This window comes from Oncorhynchus nerka, linkage group LG24, assembly GCF_034236695.1.
Source record: "Oncorhynchus nerka isolate Pitt River linkage group LG24, Oner_Uvic_2.0, whole genome shotgun sequence".
NCBI classification, from domain to species: domain Eukaryota; kingdom Metazoa; phylum Chordata; class Actinopteri; order Salmoniformes; family Salmonidae; genus Oncorhynchus; species Oncorhynchus nerka.
The window spans coordinates 7468781-7491659 of NC_088419.1; the positions used below are offsets into that span (position 1 = coordinate 7468781).

General features: G+C 44.2%; 1 protein-coding gene across 1 annotated transcript; it reads right to left on the reverse strand.

The window, feature by feature from the left end:
* Positions 1–4214: 4214 nt before the first annotated feature.
* On the reverse strand, positions 4215–22472 carry znf395b (zinc finger protein 395b). Its single transcript, XM_065008579.1, has 10 exons — positions 22255–22472; positions 20907–21064; positions 20522–20718; positions 20062–20180; positions 16078–16301; positions 12885–12985; positions 12307–12619; positions 11933–12040; positions 10790–10911; positions 4215–5877 (listed from the first exon to the last, which is right to left on the reverse strand). The coding sequence occupies exons 2-10, from the start codon at positions 20994–20996 to the stop codon at positions 5766–5768; spliced, it is 1386 nt and encodes a 461-aa protein (XP_064864651.1). The 5' UTR covers positions 20997–21064; positions 22255–22472; the 3' UTR covers positions 4215–5765.
* Between the last annotated feature and the right edge of the window lie 407 nt (positions 22473–22879).

Sequence of the window (22879 nt, forward strand, 5' to 3'; positions counted from 1 at the left end):
GTCTCATACAGACAGGACCATAACACTGTCTCATACAGACAGGACCATAACACTGTCTTATACGGACCATAACACTGTCTTATACAGACAGGACCATAACACTGTCTCATACAGTCAGGACCATAACACTGTCTTATAGAGACAGGACCATAACACTGTCTCATACAGACAGGACCATAACACTGTCTTATACAGACCATAACACTGTCTCATACAGACAGGACCATAACACTGTCTCATGCAGACAGGACCATAACACTGTCTCATACAGACAGGACCATAACACTGTCTTATAGAGACAGGACCATAACACTGTCTTATACAGACCATAACACTGTCTCATACAGACAGGACCATAACACTGTCTTATACAGACAGGACCATAACACTGTCTCATACAGACAGGACCATAACACTGTCTCATACAGACAGGACCATAACACTGTCTTATACAGACAGGACCATAACACTGTCTTATACAGACAGGACCATAACACTGTCTTATACAGACAGGACCATAACACTGTCTTATACAGACAGGACCATAACACTGTCTTATACAGACAGGACCATAACACTGTCTTATACAGACAGGACCATAACACTGTCTCATACAGACAGGACCATAACACTGTCTTATACAGACAGGACCATAACACTGTCTTATACAGACAGGACCATAACACTGTCTTATACAGACAGGACCATAACACTGTCTTATACAGACAGGACCATAACACTGTCTTAAACAGACAGGACCATAACACTGTCTTATACAGACAGGACCATAACACTGTCTTATACAGACAGGACCATAACACTGTCTCATACAGACAGGACCATAACACTGTCTCATACAGACAGGACCATAACACTGTCTTATACAGACAGGACCATAACACTGTCTTATACAGACCATAACACTGTCTTATACAGACAGGACCATAACACTGTCTTATACAGACAGGACCATAACACTGTCTTATACAGACAGGACCATAACACTGTCTTATACAGACAGGACCATAACACTGTCTTATACAGACAGGACCATAACACTGTCTTATACAGACAGGACCATAACACTGTCTCATACAGACAGGACCATAACACTGTCTCATACAGACCATAACACTGTCTTATACAGACAGGACCATAACACTGTCTTATACAGACCATAACACTGTCTTATACAGACAGGACCATAACACTGTCTTATACAGACAGGACCATAACACTGTCTTATACAGACAGGACCATAACACTGTCTTATACAGACAGGACCATAACACTGTCTTATACAGTCAGGACCATAACACTGTCTTATACAGACCATAACACTGTCTTATACAGACCATAACACTGTCTCATACAGACAGGACCATAACACTGTCTTATACAGTCAGGACCATAACACTGTCTTATACAGACAGGACCATAACACTGTCTCATACAGACCATAACACTGTCTCATACAGACAGGACCATAACACTGTCTCATACAGACAGGACCATAACACTGTCTTATACAGACCATAACACTGTCTTATACAGACAGGACCATAACACTGTCTCATACAGACAGGACCATAACACTGTCTTATACAGACAGGACCATAACACTGTCTTATACAGTCAGGACCATAACACTGTCTTATACAGACCATAACACTGTCTTATACAGACCATAACACTGTCTCATACAGACAGGACCATAACACTGTCTTATACAGACAGGAACATAACACTGTCTCATACAGACAGGAACATAACACTGTCTTATACAGACAGGACCATAACACTGTCTTATACAGACCATAACACTGTCTTATACAGACAGGACCATAACACTGTCTTATACAGACCATAACACTGTCTCATACAGACAGGACCATAACACTGTCTTATACAGACAGGAACATAACACTGTCTCATACAGACAGGAACATAACACTGTCTTATACAGACAGGACCATAACACTGTCTTATACAGACCATAACACTGTCTTATACAGTCAGGACCATAACACTGTCTTATACAGACAGGACCATAACACTGTCTTATACAGACAGGACCATAACACTGTCTTATACAGACAGGACCATAACACTGTCTTATACAGACAGGACCATAACACTGTCTTATACAGACAGGACCATAACACTGTCTTATACAGACCATAACACTGTCTTATACAGTCAGGACCATAACACTGTCTCATACAGACAGGACCATAACACTGTCTTATACAGACAGGACCATAACACTGTCTTATACAGACAGGACCATAACACTGTCTTATACAGACCATAACACTGTCTTATACAGACCATAACACTGTCTTATACAGACAGGACCATAACACTGTCTTATACAGACAGGACCATAACACTGTCTTATACAGACAGGACCATAACACTGTCTTATACAGACAGGACCATAACACTGTCTCATACAGACAGGACCATAACACTGTCTTATACAGACCATAACACTGTCTTATACAGACCATAACACTGTCTTATACAGACAGGACCATAACACTGTCTTATACAGACAGGACCATAACACTGTCTTATACAGTCAGGACCATAACACTGTCTTATACAGACAGGACCATAACACTGTCTCATACAGACAGGACCATAACACTGTCTCATACAGACAGGACCATAACACTGTCTTATACAGACCATAACACTGTCTTATACAGACCATAACACTGTCTCATACAGACAGGACCATAACACTGTCTTATACAGACAGGACCATAACACTGTCTTATACAGACCATAACACTGTCTTATACAGACAGGACCATAACACTGTCTTATACAGACAGGACCATAACACTGTCTCATACAGACAGGACCATAACACTGTCTTATACAGACAGGACCATAACACTGTCTTATACAGACAGGACCATAACACTGTCTTATACAGACAGGACCATAACACTGTCTCATACAGACAGGACCATAACACTGTCTCATACAGACCATAACACTGTCTTATACAGACAGGACCATAACACTGTCTCATACAGACCATAACACTGTCTTATACAGACAGGACCATAACACTGTCTCATACAGACAGGACCATAACACTGTCTTATACAGACAGGACCATAACACTGTCTCATACAGACAGGACCATAACACTGTCCTATACAGACAGGACCATAACACTGTCTCATACAGACCATAACACTGTCTCATACAGACAGGACCATAACACTGTCTCATACAGACAGGACCATAACACTGTCTCATACAGACAGGACCATAACACTGTCTCATACAGACCATAACACTGTCTTATACAGACAGGACCATAACACTGTCTCATACAGACAGGACCATAACACTGTCTTATACAGACAGGACCATAACACTGTCTCATACAGACAGGACCATAACACTGTCCTATACAGACAGGACCATAACACTGTCTCATACAGACAGGACAATAACACTGTCTCATACAGACAGGACCATAACACTGTCTTATACAGACAGGACCATAACACTGTCTTATACAGACAGGACCATAACACTGTCTTATACAGACAGGACCATAACACTGTCTTATACAGACCATAACACTGTCTTATACAGACAGGACCATAACACTGTCTTATACAGACAGGACCATAACACTGTCTCATACAGACAGGACCATAACACTGTCTTATACAGACCATAACACTGTCTCATACAGACAGGACCATAACACTGTCTCATACAGACAGGACCATAACACTGTCTTATACAGACAGGACCATAACACTGTCTTATACAGACCATAACACTGTCTTATACAGACAGGACCATAACACTGTTTTTTCAGACAGGACCATAACACTGTTTTTTCAGACAGGACCATAACACTGTCTTATACAGACAGGACCATAACACTGTCTTATACAGACCATAACACTGTCTCATACAGACAGGACCATAACACTGTCTTATACAGACAGGACCATAACACTGTCTTATACAGACAGGACCATAACACTGTCTTATACAGACAGGACCATAACACTGTCTTATACAGACAGGGCCATAACACTGTTCACCAAGACGGGGTAGAGTGAAATACTGTTTGGAAAAACTGACTCGAGTCAAACCACGAGTCAAACCAAATGTAGCTTATTCGTCATTATCCTTGTAAAATACATGTTTAAATAAAATGTGCCAGAACATGACATTAAATTCTTTATATAACAATAAAAAAACACAAAAATACAAAATAGTCCAAAAGATCTCATAGATAGCATATCACATTGAGGTATAGGTAGTCCATTGCTTCTGTAGACACCATGGGGAAGAATGACGTGTTGGAGGCCACGGGGAAGAATGACGTGTTGGAGGCCACGGGGAAGAATGACGTGTTGGAGGCCACGGGGAAGAATGACGTGTTGGAGGAGGAGATTAAAGAAGAAGAGAGCTACAATACTGTGGAAGATGAGGAGAGACATGGTCTCAGTTGGAGGTGAGGAGAGACGTAAGAGGTGAGGAGAGACATGGTCTCAGTGAGAGGTGAGGAGAGACATGTTCTCAGTGGGAGGTGAGGAGAGACATGGTCTCAGTGGGAGGTGAGGAGAGACGTAAGAGGTGAGGAGAGACATGGTCTCAGTGAGAGGTGAGGAGAGACATGGTCTCAGTGGGAGGTGAGGAGAGGCGTGAGAGGTGAGGAGAGACATGTCCTCAGTGAGAGGTGAGGAGAGACATGTCCTCAGTGAGAGGTGAGAAGAGACATGTTCTCAGTGGGAGGTGAGGAGAGACATGTTCTCAGTGGGAGGTGAGGAGAGACATGTCCTCAGTGGGAGGTGAGGAGAGACGTGTCCTCAGTGGGAGGTGAGGAGAGACGTGTCCTCAGTGGGAGGTGAGGAGAGACGTGTCCTCAGTGGGAGGTGAGGAGAGACGTGTCCTCAGTGGGAGGTGAGGAGAGACGTGTATCCTGGGGCCAGATCTGTTTGTGCTGTATAGAAGAAGAAGTTGGAGAACATTTAAGGATGAAGCGCCTTGCTCAACCCGGGATGGAAACTAAACCAGCCCGCCAGATCGGGCTAGTACTTTTCAAATCGGGCTAGTACTTTTCAGATCGGGCTAGTACTTTTCATATCGGGCTAGTACTTTTCAGATCGGGCTAGTACTTTTCAGATCGGGCTAGTACTTTTCAAATCGGGCTAGTACTTTTCAGATCGGGCTAGTACTTTTCAGATTGGGCTAGTACTTTTCAGATCGGGCTAGTACTTTTCAAATCGGGCTAGTACTTTTCAGATCGGGCTAGTAGAAAATGTGCCACACTAGCCCGCCAGGACGGTCTAAAGTTTGTCCTTAGAAATATCGCATGGCACAGACTTTTGAGCCCATTGTTACCCAGGGTTACAAGCCAGTACCCCAAAAAGTTCAGTCCCTGTGTATAACTAACTCCTACGGTCGTTGTCATGCCACACAGCACCAACAGGTCTGGGACCAGGCTAGGAAGGACGAACATTGTAGACCTACCACGTCATAACATCAACTACTAGCTACTAACATCACACACACTGACTCACTGCTCAGGTCAACGTTTACATTTAAAAAAAATACACAAATCACTTTATTCCTTGAGGGGGAAATAAAAACATGGTAGAAAAAAACAGGAATTTGTTGTTCTTGATGGCTAACAGGCCCTGGTTGTGATCGTGACCTCTCTTTTTTTCTCCCAAGTCTCTCTTTTTTCCATCATCTGTCGTTCGCGCCCTCGTTTAGTCTGTGAAGCGCTGGCAGGCTTTCTTCCAGCGGCAGGCCGTGCACCACTGCTCCTTGTGCTCCACTCCGTACACCTTACGACACTTCTTAGCCTCCCCTCGTCCCTTCCTACAGGGATGATACACAAGAAACGTTTCAGCCTCCCCTCGTCCCTTCCTACAGGGATGATACACAAGAAACGTTTCAGCCTCCCCTCGTCCCTTCCTACAGGGACGAAACACAAGAAACGTTTCAGCCTCCCCTCGTCCCTTCCTACAGGGAGGATACAGAAGAAACGTTTCAGCCTCCCCTCGTCCCTTCCTACAGGGAGGATACAGAAGAAACGTTTCAGCCTCCCCTCGTCCCTTCCTACAGGGATGATACACAAGAAACGTTTCGGCCTCCCCTCGTCCCTTCCTACAGGGAGGATACAGAAGAAACGTTTCAGCCTCCCCTCGTCCCTTCCTACAGGGAGGATACAGAATAAACGTTTCGGCCTCCCCTCGTCTCATCCTACAGGGATGAAACACCACCCAGCAAACCAGGAACAGTCCCAGAACATTATGACATTCTCTTAATCAAATAAGAATCAAATAAGTCTGTTTTTAATGTCGTTCATAGTATATGTGATTTAGGTTTAACATAATATTCCCATTGATGTTCACACAATATACATTTTAACTTGTCTTGGAGGTCCTCTGAAGATTTAGAAAATGTTATATTTAAGTTTAGTTTAATATTACCACAACATTCTCAGCATGTAAATGAAAGAACATTGGAATACATCCCTATTACTGTTCTCACCAGATATAATTTCAATTCGCATTAGAGGACTGTATAGAGACCCACAGTGGCGGTGCCATAATACCCATAAAACCTAGCGGTCAAACAGGGAAATGGTTCCAATCGTCGTCCCCCCCCCCCCCCATTCATTTTTTAACCATTTAAATCTCTCTAGGACAAGGTGACTTTTATCAATATTATTCGGCTCTATTTCCTCTCAGATTTGAAAAATGCTAATTAGCATCAAAGTAGACATCATGCAAGACGACAAATCCCTGCATGCTCCTACACATCATCTCTAGCTGACACCTTTGCTAAAAGGTATTGTGTCAATTTAAAACTTGCACAAGACAGTTCACAGAATTTCCCATTTAAGTTGCCAATTTATTCATTATTAAATTAGCTAACATTAGATAGTTAATCCAGAGATTCTTACCTTTGCCTCGATTCGTCAGGCTCATCCAGATCATCATGGTATTCGTAGTAGCAACATTAGCAGCTAATTAGCATTTCATTTTCCTGAGGTAAATACAGGCGAATGTATTGATAAAAGTCACCTTGTCCTAGAGAGATGTACACAGTAATCATTATGTCACGCCAGGGTGAGCCTACAGGATGAGCCTACAGGGTGAGCCTACAGGATGAGCCTACAGGGTGAGCCTACAGGGTGAGCCTACAGGGTGAGCCTACAGGGTGAGCCTACAGGATGAGCCTACAGGGTGAGCCTACAGGGTGAGTCTACAGGGTGAGCCTACAGGGTGAGTCTACAGGGTGAGCCTACAGGGTGAGTCTACAGGGTGAGCCTACAGGGTGAGCCTACAGGATGAGCCTACAGGGTGAGCCTACAGGGTGAGTCTACAGGGTGAGCCTACAGGGTGAGCCTACAGGATGAGCCTACAGGGTGAGCCTACAGGATGAGCCTACAGGGTGAGCCTACAGGGTGAGCCTACACGAAACACAGCCCTTATTGATAAAAGTCACCTTGTCCTAGAGAGATTTACACAGTAATCAATATGTCACGCCAGGGTGAGCCTACAGGGTGAGCCTACAGGGTGAGTCTACAGGGTGAGCCTACAGGGTGAGTCTACAGGGTGAGCCTACAGGGTGAGCCTACAGGATGAGCCTACAGGGTGAGTCTACAGGGTGAGCCTACAGGGTGAGCCTACAGGGTGAGCCTACAGGGTGAGTCTACAGGGTGAGCCTACAGGGTGAGTCTACAGGGTGAGCCTACAGGGTGAGTCTACAGGGTGAGCCTACAGGGTGAGCCTGTAGACAAACATATTGATAAAAGTCACCTTGTCCTAGAGAGATTTACACAGTAATCAATATGTCACGCCAGGGTGAGCCTACACGAAACACAGCCCTTATTTTAAGTGTAGTTGTTCCTAGATGTTTCCACTTCACAATAACAATACTTACAGTTGACCAGGGCAGAAATTTAACAAACTGACTTGTTGGGAAGGTGGCATCCTATGATGGTGTCACGTTGAAAGAAACACATCTAGGAACAACTACACTTAAAATAAGGGCTGTGTTTCGTGTAGGCTCACCCTGGTGTGACATATTGATAACTGTGGGAAAAATGATGACAGGCTAGGGAACCAAACGTCGCAGGTTCAAACCCCACATGTGCCTGTTGTCAACACGTGAAGTATAAGAAAACATGGGTGTGTTTGTACCATAAAAAGGCTCTTCAAATGTCCCGTGAATGAAATTAAAACGTGCCTCCGTATCGCCTACAATACAGTTATCAAACGCAAATCGCCATTCAATTCAATGATGGGATGGGGATGTAATTCCAATATGTTTTATTAAGTAGCTACAAATTTGCATGCTGAGAATGTTTGGGTAATATTATGTTAAATTTAAATATAACCGTTTCAAAATGTTCTGAGGACCTCAAAAACAAGGTAAAAATGAATATTGTGTGAACATCAATTGGAATATTACGTTAAACCTAAATCAAATCTGCGATGAAAGTAATGAAAACTTACTTATTTCGTTATTACAACATTAAGGGAATGTCCTGTGCCAACCTAACTTAAACATTGTATGAATGTCGTCACTATTGAGGAACATATCTCTTGTAATGTACCCGCACTGTTCCTACTGCCTAATCAAATGTTCTGGGAACCTTTAAACAACTCAGAAAGGCAGTTCTGTCAACAATCTTGCAACATCAAAGGAATGGTTGTTTTTTTACACCCTGATACAAATATTATCTTAATGTCAGCACAGCTGGACAGTTTTGCTGTTTTTGGGAACCTATTTCTCGTCCTAAACCCCACAATGTTCTACACAACTTAAATAAATGTTTTCGGGACTTTTAAAGAACTTTTTTTTTTAAAACGTGTTCTGGGAATGTTCTAACAACATCAGGCAAATGTTTCTTTTTGCAACCTAAAATAAACATTGTAGAATTATCCACACAACTGTACAGTTTTGGTGTTTTTGGGAACATATCATTCTTGATGTCCCCAAAATGTTTCCACAACCTAATGAAACATTCTGAGCTTTAAAGAACAGATTAAATGTGTTCTCGGAGCGTTCTTACAACATCAGGTTCTATACAAACATTCTGAGAACCTTTAAAGAACAGATTAAATGTGTTCTCGGAGCGTTCTTACAACATCAGGTTCTATACAAACATTCTGAGAACCTTTAAAGAACAGATTAAATGTGTTCTCGGAGCGTTCTTACAACATCAGGTTCTATACAAACATTCTGAGAACCTTTAAAGAACAGATTAAATGTGTTCTAGGAACGTTCTTACAACATCAGGTTCTATACAAACATTCTGAGAACCTTTAAAGAAGAGATTAAATGTGTTCTAGGAACGTTCTTACAACATCAGGTTCTATACAAACATTCTAAGAACCTTTAAAGAAGAGATTAAATGTGTTCTAGGAACGTTCTTACAACATCAGGTTCTATACAAACATTTTATAATTATCACTACGACGAGACGTTTTTTTTTTTGTGTTATGAGAACATTTGCCCGCGACCTAACAAATGTTCTGGGAATCTTCACAGAACCAATTTTGGTTTTCTGGGAAGACACAATCAAAAGATAATTGTAAACCCAATACATACAGTATGGTGAAAGAAAAGGAATATGATCTACCAATACAAGAGAAAAGACCGTGTTAGAGAGAATACGATTAGAGAGACACATTCTCCTTCATGTTTCTTATCTAGCTAACTAATCATGCCCTCTCGTCCCATTGGGAGAGGTGTGGAGTGTACAGACAGAGATAGAAGAGAAAGATAGAGGGGCTATGAGAGAGGAGAGATAGTTGAGACAGAGGGGAGAGGAGAGATAGTTGAGACAGAGGGGAGAGGAGAGATAGTTGAGACAGAGGAGAGATAGTTGAGACAGAGGAGAGATCGTTGAGATAGTTGAGATAGAGGGGAGAGGAGAGATAGTTGAGACAGGGGGAGAGGAGAGATAGTTGAGACAGGGGGAGAGGAGAGATAGTTGAGACAGAGGAGAGATCGTTGAGATAGTTGAGATAGAGGGGAGAGGAGAGATAGTTGAGACAGGGGGAGAGGAGAGATAGTTGAGACAGGGGGAGAGGAGAGATAGTTGAAACAGAGGGGAGAGGAGAGATAGTTGAGACAGGGGAGAGGAGAGATAGTAGAGACAGGGGGCAGAGGAGAGATAGTTGAGACAGGGGGAGAGGAGAGATAGTTGAAACAGAGGGGAGAGGAGAGATAGTTGAGACAGGGGGAGAGGAGAGATAGTAGAGACAGGGGGAGAGGAGAGATAGTAGAGACAGGGGGAGAGGATAGATAGTTGAGACAGGGGGAGAGGAGAGATAGTAGAGACAGGGGGAGAGGAGAGATAGTTGAGACAGGGGGAGAGGAGAGATAGTTGAGACAGGGGGAGAGGAGAGATAGTTGAGACAGGGGGGAGAGGAGAGATAGTTGAGACAGGGGGAGAGGAGAGATAGTTGAGACGGGGGGAGAGGAGAGATAGTTGAGACAGGGGGAGAGGAGAGATAGTAGAGACAGGGGGAGAGGAGAGATAGTTGAGACAGGGGGAGGAGAGATAGTTGAGACAGGGGGAGAGGAGAGATAGTTGAGACAGGGGGGAGAGGGGAGGCTAAATGGTGCTTAACTAAAGAAGAGGAGCGAGGAGAAGACAAGAGAGAGGAGAGAGAGAAGAGAGGGGAGGCTAAATGGTGCTTAACTAAAGAAGAGGAGCAAGGAGAAGACAAGAGAGAGGAGAGGAGAAGAGAGGGTACACGGTGACTACCTGAAGGAGCATTGAGAGCGTGACGGAGAGGCTGCTCTCATGGTGGTTAGCCTGTTGGTGGCGCTGTTCTGTTGAAGCCACTGTTCTCCCACACTCACTGACCTGCAGCGACCCCTCACCACCTGTAGTGGGCAAAAGATAGGAAGCAGGGGGAGGGGAGAAGAGAAGAGGAGGGAGGGGGAATGCTTATTTTTAGATAAGTATGGCATCTCTTGTAATAAGAAATCATTAAATAGTCACAATTAATATCACATCCAGCTGTTGTCCTACTGGTGCTCTGCTGGAGATAGGTATCAGGAGATAGGTATCAGGAGATAGGTATCAGGGGATAGGTATCAGGAGATAGGTATCAGGAGATAGATATCAGGAGATAGGTATCAGGAGATAGGTATCAGGGGATAGGTATCAGGAGATAGATATCAGGGGATAGGTATCAGGAGATAGATACCCACCCATATTCCCGTTCTGGAAAGACCTGGAAGGAACGACTGGGGTTGAGGCTAACGAGGAGGAGAGCAGACGTACCTGAGAGTTGTGGTGACTGGGGTTGAGGTTAACGAGGAGGAGGAGAGAGCAGACGTACCTGAGAGTTGTGGTGACTGGGGTTGAGGTTAACGAGGAGGAGAGCAGACGTACCTGAGAGTTGTGGTGACTGGGGTTGAGGCTAACGAGGAGGAGGAGAGAGCAGACGTACCTGGGAGTTGTGGTGACTGGGGTTGAGGTTAACGAGGAGGAGAGCAGACGTACCTGAGAGTTGTGGTGACTGGGGTTGAGGCTAACGAGGAGGAGGAGAGAGCAGACGTACCTGGGAGTTGTGGTGACTGGGGTTGAGGCTAACGAGGAGGAGGAGAGAGCAGACGTACCTGGGAGTTGTGGTGACTGGGGTTGAGGTTAACGAGGAGGAGAGCAGACGTACCTGAGAGTTGTGGTGACTGGGGTTGAGGCTAACGAGGAGGAGGAGAGAGCAGACGTACCTGGGAGTTGTGGTGACTGGGGTTGAGGCTAACGAGGAGGAGGAGAGAGCAGACGTACCTGAGAGTTGTGGTGACTGGGGTTGAGGTTAACGAGGAGGAGAGCAGACGTACCTGAGAGTTGTGGTGACTGGGGTTGAGGCTAACGTGGAGGAGGAGAGAGCAGACGTACCTGGGAGTTGTGGTGACTGTGCTGGTTAGAGACGGTGAGAGGGGGAGGGGTCCAACAACAGGGGGCGGAGTTGTAACAGGACACCGTCACCTGGAGGGGAGTGCAGGCCTATGCAGAGAGGAAGACAACATCAGATCAGACGTCTCTCAAACTCCCTCACATTTATTTTACAGCCATTCTAGTCAAAACTCCACCCCTTTTCAAGATGCCTTGCTGTAGTTTCTAAAAGAATTCAACAAGGCAACATCACTGCCATAAAAGACAAGTTATTTAAAATACGAAACAGAGAAGTACTGAAACTCTGCAGGCCAGGGTCGACCCAGAGGTGCCAATTGTTACTGAGTGGAATATTCCGGTTAAATAAGTCAACCTACCTGATATGGGTGGTCTGTCTGCCAAAAGGAACTGGGGGCAGACTGGCTGAGAGGGCTGGGCTGGTCTGGAGCTGACCTTGGGGTTGACCCTGGGCCTGAGCTGGGCCTGGAGCTGCCTGACCCTGAGTGTGAGGACGAGGTAGAGGAGGGGATCTGGAGACAGGAACCTGGACCAGGACCAGGATCTGGAGGGGAGCCACAGGATGCCCATGGGACGTGAGAGGACAAGGCCGGGACGAGGGCTGGTGGAACTTTGCAGGAGAACTTAGTGTAGTAGAAATCCTCCTCTCTGTGGGACTGCTCCGATCCGCTGCTGTGTGTGTGTGTGTAGGGTTGTGGTGTGTGTTTGTGTGTTCGTGTGTATATACGTGTGTGTGTGTGTGTGTGTAGGGTTGTGGTGTGTGTTCGTGCGTGCATACAAGTGTGTGTGTGTAGGGTTGTGGTGTATGTTTGTGTGTTTGTGCGTGCATACGTGCGTGTGTATGAATTTTGTAAGGGATAGACAAAGGAGAGAGAGTAAGTTAACGATGTCATTTATTTTTCTGAGTTGATACCGGCTGTCTGAGAAGAGATCTCACCTCAGGTGCATCACACGGACATGTCTCTTCATACCAACTGAAGACGTGAACACCTTGCCACAGCTGGGCCACAGACACCTGTACGCTCCTCTGAAAGAACTCTGTGATCAGAGAGAGAGAGAGAGAGAGAGAGAGAGAGAGAGAGAGAGAAAGAGAGAGAGAGAGAAAGAGAGAGAGAGAGAGAGAAAGAGAGAGAGAGAAAGAGAGAGAGAGAGAGAGAGCGACAGAGAGAGAGAGAGAGACAGGGAGAGAGAGAGAGAAAGAGAGAGAGAGAAAGAGAGAGAGAGTGAGGAGAGAGAGAGAGAGAGAGCGACAGAGAGAGAGAAAGAGAAAGAGAGATGTATGTATGTATTTTCATATTGTAAATATCCAAAGTAAGCATTTGGCAATATGTACATTGTTACGTCATGCCAATAAAGCAAATTTAATTTAAAAAGTTGAGAGAGAGAAAGAGAGACAGAGAGAGAGAGAGAGAGAGAGACAGAGAGAGAGACAGAGAGAGAGAGAGAGAGAGAGAGAGATACCAAATTACCGTACAACAGACCATGTATTCACCCTGCACACCCTAATTGACAACCAAACAAACCAAAACAAAGGCAAAGTCTTCTCATGCTTTGTTGATTTCAAAAAAGCCTTCGACTCAAACATTTCTTCACACAGGGTCGTGGGGTTAGACAGGGATGCAGCTTAAGCCCCACCCTCTTCAACATATATATCAACGAATTGGCGCGGGCACTAGAAAAGTCTGCAGCACCCGGCCTCCCCCTGCTAGAATCCGAAGTCAAATGTCTGCTGTTTGCTGATGATCTGGTGCTTCTGTCACCAACCAAGGAGGGCCTACAGCAGCACCTAGATCTTATGCACAGATTCTGTCAGACCTGGGCCCTGACAGTAAATCTCAGTAAGACCAAAATAATGGTGTTCCAAAAAAGGTCCAGTCACCAGGACCACAAATACAAATTCCATCTAGACACTGTTGCCCTAGAGCACACAAAAAACTATACATACCTTGGCCTAAACATCAGCGCCACAGGTAACTTCCACAAAGCTGTGAACGATCTGAGAGACAAGGCAAGAAGGGCATTCTATGCCATCAAAAGAAACATAAATTTCAACATACCAATTAGGATTTGGCTAAAAATACTTGAATCAGTCATAGAGCCCATTGCCCTTTATGGTTGTGAGGTCTGGGGTCCGCTCACCAACCAAGACTTCACAAAATGGGACAAACACCAAATTGAGACTCTGCACGCAGAATTCTGCAAAAATATCCTCCGTGTACAACGTAAAACACCAAATAATGCATTCAGAGCAGAATTAGACCGATACCCACTAATTATCAAAATCCAGAAAAGAGCTGTTAAATTCTACAACCACCTAAAAGGAAGCGATTCACAAACCTTCCATAACAAAGCCATCACCTACAGAGAGATGAACCTGGAGAAGAGTCCCCTAAGCAAGCTGGTCCTGGGGCTCTGTTCACAAACACAAACACACCCTACAGAGCCCCAGGACAACAACACAATTAGACCCAACCAAATCATGAGAAAACAAAAAGATAATTACTTAACACATTGGAAAGAATTAACAAAAAAACAGAGCAAACTAGAATGCTATTTGGCCCTACACAGAGAGTACACAGCGGCAGAATACCTGACCACTGTGACTGACCCAAAATTAAGGAAAGCTTTGACTATGTACAGACTCAGTGAGCATAGCCTTGCTATTGAGAAAGGCCGCCGTAGGCAGACATGGCTCTCAAGAGAAGACAGGCTATGTGCTCACTGCCCACAAAATGAGGTGGAAACTGAGCTGCACTTCCTAACCTCCTGCCCAATGTATGACCATATTAGAGAGACATATTTCCCCCAGATTACACAGATCCACAAAGAATTCGAAAACAAATCCAATTTTGAAAAACTCCCATATCTTTTGGGTGAAATTCCACAGTGTGCCATCACAGCAGCCAGATTTGTGACCTGTTGCCACGAGAAAAGGGCAACCAGTGAAGAACAAACACCATTGTAAATACAACCCATATTTATGCTTATTCATTTTATCTTGTGTCCTTTAACTATTTGTACATTGTATATATATATATAATATGACATTTGTAATGTCTTTACTGTTTTGAAACTTCTGTATGTGTAATGTTTACTGTTAATTTTTGTTGTTTTTCACTTTATATATTCACTTTGTATGTTGTCTACCTCACTTGCTTTGGCAATGTTAACACATGTTTCCCATGCCAATAAAGCCCTTGAATTGAATTGAATTGAATTGAGAGAGAAAGAGAGAGAGAGAGAGAGAGAGAGAAAAAGAGAGAGAAAAAGAGAGACAGAGAGAGAGAGAGTGAGAGAGTGATTTTTAGGTTATTATTTTAGGTTATTATGGCTGGCTGACTGGCTAGCTGTCTGGCTGGCTGACTGGCTAGCTAGCTGTCTGGCTGGCTGACTGGCTAGCTAGCTGTCTGGCTGGCTGACTGGCTAGCTGTCTGGCTGGCTGACTGGCTGACTGGCTAGCTAGCTGTCTGGCTGGCTGGCTGGCTGACTGGCTAGCTAGCTGTCCGGCTGGCTGGCTGACTGGCTAGCTAGCTGACTGGCTGACTGTCTGAGCACAGATGAGATGATGAGTTTAAGGAATGAAAAATAATAAAATCTTCAAATAAAAACTAAGTAATATTACACAGATAAAATATTATTTCATAGTAATGTCCTGTTTTTGTATTTATGTCTACCCAATGTGGACAGTGACTATGGAATATTAGGGGTTTTGTATTGATGTCTACCCAATGTGGACAGTGACTATGGAATATTAGGGGTTTTGTATTGATGTCTACCCAATGTGGGCAGTGACTATGGAATATTAGGGGTTTTGGCAACTGAATGTTTACTATTTTTGGCTTTGGAATTTCCATTAAAAAGTTTATTACAATTATTTTAATATTGTATTGATGCATGTAATGTAAAAAAAATATATAATAAATCGAAACCAAATATTGTGATTATTTTTTAATAACCAAACCAAAACCGAACCAGTCCCAAAAAGCACTTATCTCTCAGCACTAAAATAGAGATTGAAAATGAACGGAAGGATAAGTAAGACAGTTTTTAAAACACCAGACTTGCACAACGATTCTTCAACTCTTTCTTTCTCTCTCTAATGCCATGGCGACAGTCTCCTCCCCCCTCACCTTTGACCTCTTGGCTACATTTAGCTCCACACCCTGCTCCAGCTCCGTGTGCAGTCCTTCGTCAGGGCTGCTGTCCATCTCGTTGACGGACAGGGACAGGGCGGGACTAACGTTGTCGTGGTCCCAGCTCCAGTAGCCACTGCTGCCGCTGTCAGACAGATCCCCACCCCCACACTCCATGTCTCCGCCCCCACACTCCATGTCTCCGCCCCCTGATGATGAACCTAGAGGGACACAGCATGGTGGTCAGTATAGTTACTATATAACCATGTTAGAGAGACAGCATGGTGGCCAGTATAGTCACTATATAACCATGTTAGAGACAGCATGGTGGTCAGTATAGTTACTATATAACCATGTTAGAGAGACAGCATGGTGGCCAGTATAGTCACTATATAACCATGTTAGAGACAGCATGGTGGTCAGTATAGTTACTATATAACCATGTTAGAGACAGCATGGTGGTCAGTATAGTCACTATATAACCATGTTAGAGAGACAGCATGGTGGCCAGTATAGTCACTATATAACCATGTTAGAGAAACAGCATGGTGGTCAGTATAGTCACTATATAACCATGTTAGAGAGACAGCATGGTGGCCAGTATAGTCACTATATAACCATGTTAGAGAGACAGCATGGTGGCCAGTATAGTCACTATATAACCATGTTAGAGAGACAGCATGGTGGCCAGTATAGTCACTATATAACCATGTTAGAGAGACAGCATGGTTGCCAGTATAGTCACTATATAACCATGTTAGAGAGACAGCATGGTGGTCAGTATAGTCACTATATAACCATGTTAGAGAGACAGCATGGTGGCCAGTATAGTCACTATATAACCATGTTAGAGACAGCATGGTGGCCAGTATAGTCACTATATAACCATGTTAGAGAGACAGCATGGTGGTCAGTATAGTCACTATATAACCATGTTAGAGAGACAGCATGGTGGTCAGTATAGTCACTATATAACCATGTTAGAGAGACAGCATGGTGGTCAGTATAGTTACTATATAACCATGTTAGAGAGACAGCATGGTGGCCAGTATAGTCACTATATAACCATGTTAGAGAGACAGCATGGTGGCCAGTATAGTCACTATATAACCATGTTAGAGAGACAGCATGGTGGCCAGTATAGTCACTATATAACCATGTTAGAGAGACAGCATGGTGGCCAGTATAGTCACTATATAACCATGTTAGAGAGACAGCATGGTGGTCAGTATAGTCACTATATAACCATGTTAGAGAGACAGCATGGTGGCCAGTATAGTCACTATATAACCATGTTAGAGACAGCATGGTGGCCAGTATAGTCACTATATAACCATGTTAGAGAGACAGCATGGTGGTCAGTATAGTCACTATATAACCATGTTAGAGAGACAGCATGGTGGTCAGTATAGTCACTATATAACCATGTTAGAGAGACAGCATGGTGGTCAGTATAGTTACTATATAACCATGTTAGAGAGACAGCATGGTGGCCAGTATAGTCACTATATAACCATGTTAGAGAGACAGCATGGTGGCCAGTATAGTCACTATATAACCATGTTAGAGAGACAGCATGGTGGCCAGTATAGTCACTATATAACCATGTTAGAGAGACAGCATGGTGGCCAGTATAGTCACTATATAACCATGTTAGAGAGACAGCATGGTGGTCAGTATAGTCACTATATAACCATGTTAGAGAGACAGCATGGTGGCCAGTATAGTCACTATATAACCATGTTAGAGACAGCATGGTGGCCAGTATAGTCACTATATAACCATGTTAGAGAGACAGCATGGTGGTCAGTATAGTCACTATATAACCATGTTAGAGAGACAGCATGGTGGTCAGTATAGTCACTATATAACCATGTTAGAGAGACAGCATGGTGGTCAGTATAGTTACTATATAACCATGTTAGAGAGACAGCATGGTGGCCAGTATAGTCACTATATAACCATGTTAGAGAGACAGCATGGTGGCCAGTATAGTCACTATATAACCATGTTAGAGAGACAGCATGGTGGCCAGTATAGTTACTATATAACCATGTTAGAGAGACAGCATGGTGGTCAGTATAGTTACTATATAACCATGTTAGAGAGACAGCATGGTGGTCAGTATAGTCACTATATAACCATGTTAGAGAGACAGCATGGTGGCCAGTATAGTCACTATATAACCATGTTAGAGAGACAGCATGGTGGCCAGTATAGTCACTATATAACCATGTTAGAGAGACAGCATGGTGGCCAGTATAGTTACTATATAACCATGTTAGAGACAGCATGGTGGCCAGTATAGTCACTATATAACCATGTTAGAGACAGCATGGTGGCCAGTATAGTCACTATATAACCATGTTAGAGACAGCATGGTGGCCAGTATAGTCACTATATAACCATGTTAGAGACAGCATGGTGGCCAGTATAGTCACTATATAACCATGTTAGAGAGACAGCATGGTGGCCAGTATAGTCACTATATAACCATGTTAGAGAGACAGCATGGTGGTCAGTATAGTTACTATATAACCATGTTAGAGAGACAGCATGGTGGCCAGTATAGTCACTATATAACCATGTTAGAGAGACAGCATGGTGGCCAGTATAGTCACTATATAACCATGTTAGAGACAGCATGGTGGTCAGTATAGTTACTATATAACCATGTTAGAGAGACAGCATGGTGGTCAGTATAGTTACTATATAACCATGTTAGAGAGACAGCATGGTGGTCAGTATAGTTACTATATAACCATGTTAGAGAGACAGCATGGTGGTCAGTATAGTTACTATATAACCATGTTAGAGAGACAGCATGGTGGTCAGTATAGTCACTATATAACCATGTTAGAGAGACAGCATGGTGGTCAGTATAGTTACTATATAACCATGTTAGAGAGACAGCATGGTGGTCAGTATAGTCACTATATAACCATGTTAGAGAGACAGCATGGTGGTCAGGTGGTCTGTTGCTGGTTCCTGTCTAGCCGTGTAGTTGAATTGTTCCAGAACTAACACACCTGATTCAACTGTCAAATATCAAGCCCTCCGACTATCAAGCCCTCCGACTATCAAGCCCTCAGCTATCAAGCCCTCCGACTATCAAGCCCTCCGACTATCAAGCCCTCCGACTATCAAGCCCTCCGACTATCAAGCCCTCAGCTATCAAGCCCTCCGACTATCAAGCCCTCCGACTATCAAGCCCTCAGCTATCAAGCCCTCCGACTATCAAGCCCTCCGACTATCAAGCCCTCCGACTATCAAGCCCTCAGCTATCAAGCCCTCCGACTATCAAGCCCTCCGACTATCAAGCCCTCCGACTATCAAGCCCTCCGACTATCAAGCCCTCCGACTATCAAGCCCTCAGCTATCAAGCCCTCCGACTATCAAGCCCTCCGACTATCAAGCCCTCAGCTATCAAGCCCTCCGACTATCAAGCCCTCCGACTATCAAGCCCTCCGACTATCAAGCCCTCCGACTATCAAGCCCTCCGACTATCAAGCCCTCAGCTATCAAGCCCTCCGACTATCAAGCCCTCCGACTATCAAGCCCTCCGACTATCAAGCCCTCCGACTATCAAGCCCTCCGACTATCAAGCCCTCAGCTATCAAGCCCTCCGACTATCAAGCCCTCCGACTATCAAGCCCTCCGACTATCAAGCCTTCCGACTATCAAGCCCTCCGACTATCAAGCCCTCCGACTATCAAGCCCTCCGACTATCAAGCCCTCCGACTATCAAGCCCTCCGACTATCAAGCCTTCGACAATCAATCCGTCAAATATCAAGCCCTCAGCTATCAAGCCCTCCGACTATCAAGCCTTCGACAATCAATCCGTCAACTATCAAGCCCTCAACTGTCGAGAGAGAGAGAGAGAGAGAGAGAGAGAGAGAGAGAGAGAGAGGAGAGAGAGAGAGAGAGAGAGAGAGAAAGAGAAAGAGAGAGAGAGAGATCAGCTTAATTGACTAATTTACCTGGTACAGGGTCATTCTGACCCTGAGGAGAGCTCTGGACCACAGGGCTGCAGGACATACTGGTCAGAACCATGGCTGCCATGATCTCATCCATCTCCACCGACCCTGGGCTCCGGAAACTGAGTAGAGGGGGTTACAACATGGATTTATCTTGGAGCAACCACAAACTCCACCTCAACAGACAACCCAAAGAAGAGGAAGAGATGAAGAACTTAGAATGTATTGACTCTAGAGGCTCTGGAAATTGAGGATAACATGGAAAAGGTGTTGGGGTTTATTTGGGGCTTTGAGTGATGTATGATGGTGCCCCATATGTCTCTCCACTTACAGAGACAAGTCAACGAGGAGGAGCAGGTGAATAACTGAGAATCCATTGAGGAGTACCAAGATAACAGTTGACGTTGTAAGTTGAAGGTCAGCTTTAGGCTGAAGGATGCCCACATGGAGAGAGAGAGCTTACCTGTACGGGGCAGACACAGGGCAGGAGGGCACTGTGGGAGTTGTAGTCTGCTGAGGAGCCGCAGGGTGGGTCCAGCCCGCCTCAGACCTCCCCCGGGGCACGAAGACCGGTACCTGATGGTGCCTATTCATAATGTTCCTATGGCCGTTGCTCTCTGTCATGTTAGGGGCTTCCTGCCCACAGCACTGCATGTATACCTGCAGACAGACACAGGGACAGAGCTGAGATATGGGGGAGACTCAGAGAGGGAGGTACAGATGAGACAATGACAACGGGAAAGTAAAACTGTGAAAATAATTGTAGTTGTAAAGCAACAACAACAAAACATTGAATTGAGAAGAATCTATTAATAACTCAACTTCTGCATGTTATGGGTCCACCTTACCAGTGTCTCCTGTATCTCTGCTCCAGACTGCCTGGTGTCTGTGGGTCCTGCTGCCGGAGAGGTCCTCTCCCCTGGTCTCTTGGTTGCCATGGTGCTACCGCTGGTAGTGCTGGTGGTCTGCACTGTACAGTACTCAACATACAGGGGGTCTCTACTCCCTACAGAGAGGAGGTTGAAAATACACCTCTATTTATCTCTGTCACATCATGGGAGTTTTATAAGAATTTACAAGTCGTTCTCTTCTATCGTTCTAGTTCAAGGAGAAAGATCATAGCATGAACGCCATCTCTTTATTGGATGAAAAGCAGCAATAATGTGATGTTGTTGTTGTTGTTGTTGTTGTGTGTATATATAAATAATAATATACAATGTCTTGAAATCCAAAATGTTTTATTTACATAATGACTGGTAATTCCATGTTTATTATCTGCATCTGAATGTGAAGTTATAGTTTTTACCACACAATAAAAGGTGTGATGTTTGTGAAGATGAAACCTCTCGAGGCCAAAAGTCAACCACAATGACATCACCCTGTAGTGAGAGCCTTTAAAAAGAAACGAAGAAGAAGATCACAACACACCCCTTTTCTGCACACACCCATCTGTCTAACTGTTACCGTGCAGGTCTGATAGTCACTATATAACCGTGCAGCAGCTGTGTGCAGTGTGTAGACGCGTGAGTGGTTTGAGTGGTGCACAAATATCCCATGAATGTTTTAATCTAACGGATTACATCCCATAGATTACATTGTGGCAGCATTTCTTATGATTTTAAAGCATAGACTTGTTTTTAAAAGGCGTCATGTGTGGGGGAGTGCGCTGATAGGCTAGCAAAGAGCCCGGAGGTATAGCTGTCTCGTCTAATAGGAGCTCACTTCCACGAGTAAACAACAGTCGTTCTGTGCAGGAGAAGAGAGCTCATTGGCTGAGAGCTGCTTTCCAGGGCACACACCCCTTTGTGACGACGTGTTCGGGCACGAGTTTCTGCCGGAGCGATGAAGATGGAAATATAGTAATATCCGCTTCATTTAAAAATATACACAAAATAAATTAAAAGTAGTATAATTTTCCTTAGAATATTTCAATGTTCTTATTAGTGCGAAGTCATGCGTTGTAATAGTAAAAAGAAAACAGAAATCTGACAACAACACTGATGGAACTCAATCCAAAAAAAACGCCTATCCTACCTGGCAACACAGAACGATTTGGAAATCCCCTCCGAATACAAATCCCCTCCGACTACAAACATACCCCAAACATGGATGAAAAGGAAACCATCATTATCATCATCGATATGTTATAAACAGTATTGCTATCTTATTTAGAAAAAAATAAACCATGATATTTACCGTTAGAGCGATGGAGTCTGTTGTGTCCCGTTAGGAGAATGAGTAAAGTGGACGTCTCCACCGGGTCTGCCAGTGAAAGGGGAGTTGGATATGGAATTGGGTGGTTGGATGCACGCCGTACGGATGTGGTTACGTGTGTGCGTGTCGTGGAGCAATGCCGAGCTCGACAGCTGGCAACAGCGCCTGAACTCGGTCTGCAGCTCTGCACTGAGACTGCACAACGACAGATCTGGGTGATAGGTTACGGAAGCAAAATGATGCCCTCAGCACACAAACACAAACAGACAAGAGGGATAGTTGCGCCAGAGAAGATAGTCTAGCTCACCATCCCCAGAGATGTATTGTCCTATTTTTGATATGTGTTTCCAATGAGATGCGTAGGCTAAATGATGCATATATTTTTGTTCAAACGTAACTGTTCAAATGTTTTCCCTGTACAACGTCATAATAATTAGGTTCCCCCTCTCGATCTCTCACTTTGGAAAAGAAACCAACATATACGCAAATGAATTGAAAACACATTGAATTACTAAAATCGAACAATTTGTCCCGATTTTTCCTCTGAATTTCCATAATCATTTCACGACAGACAATGTTAAAAGGCATCTCATCAGTATAGGCCTAA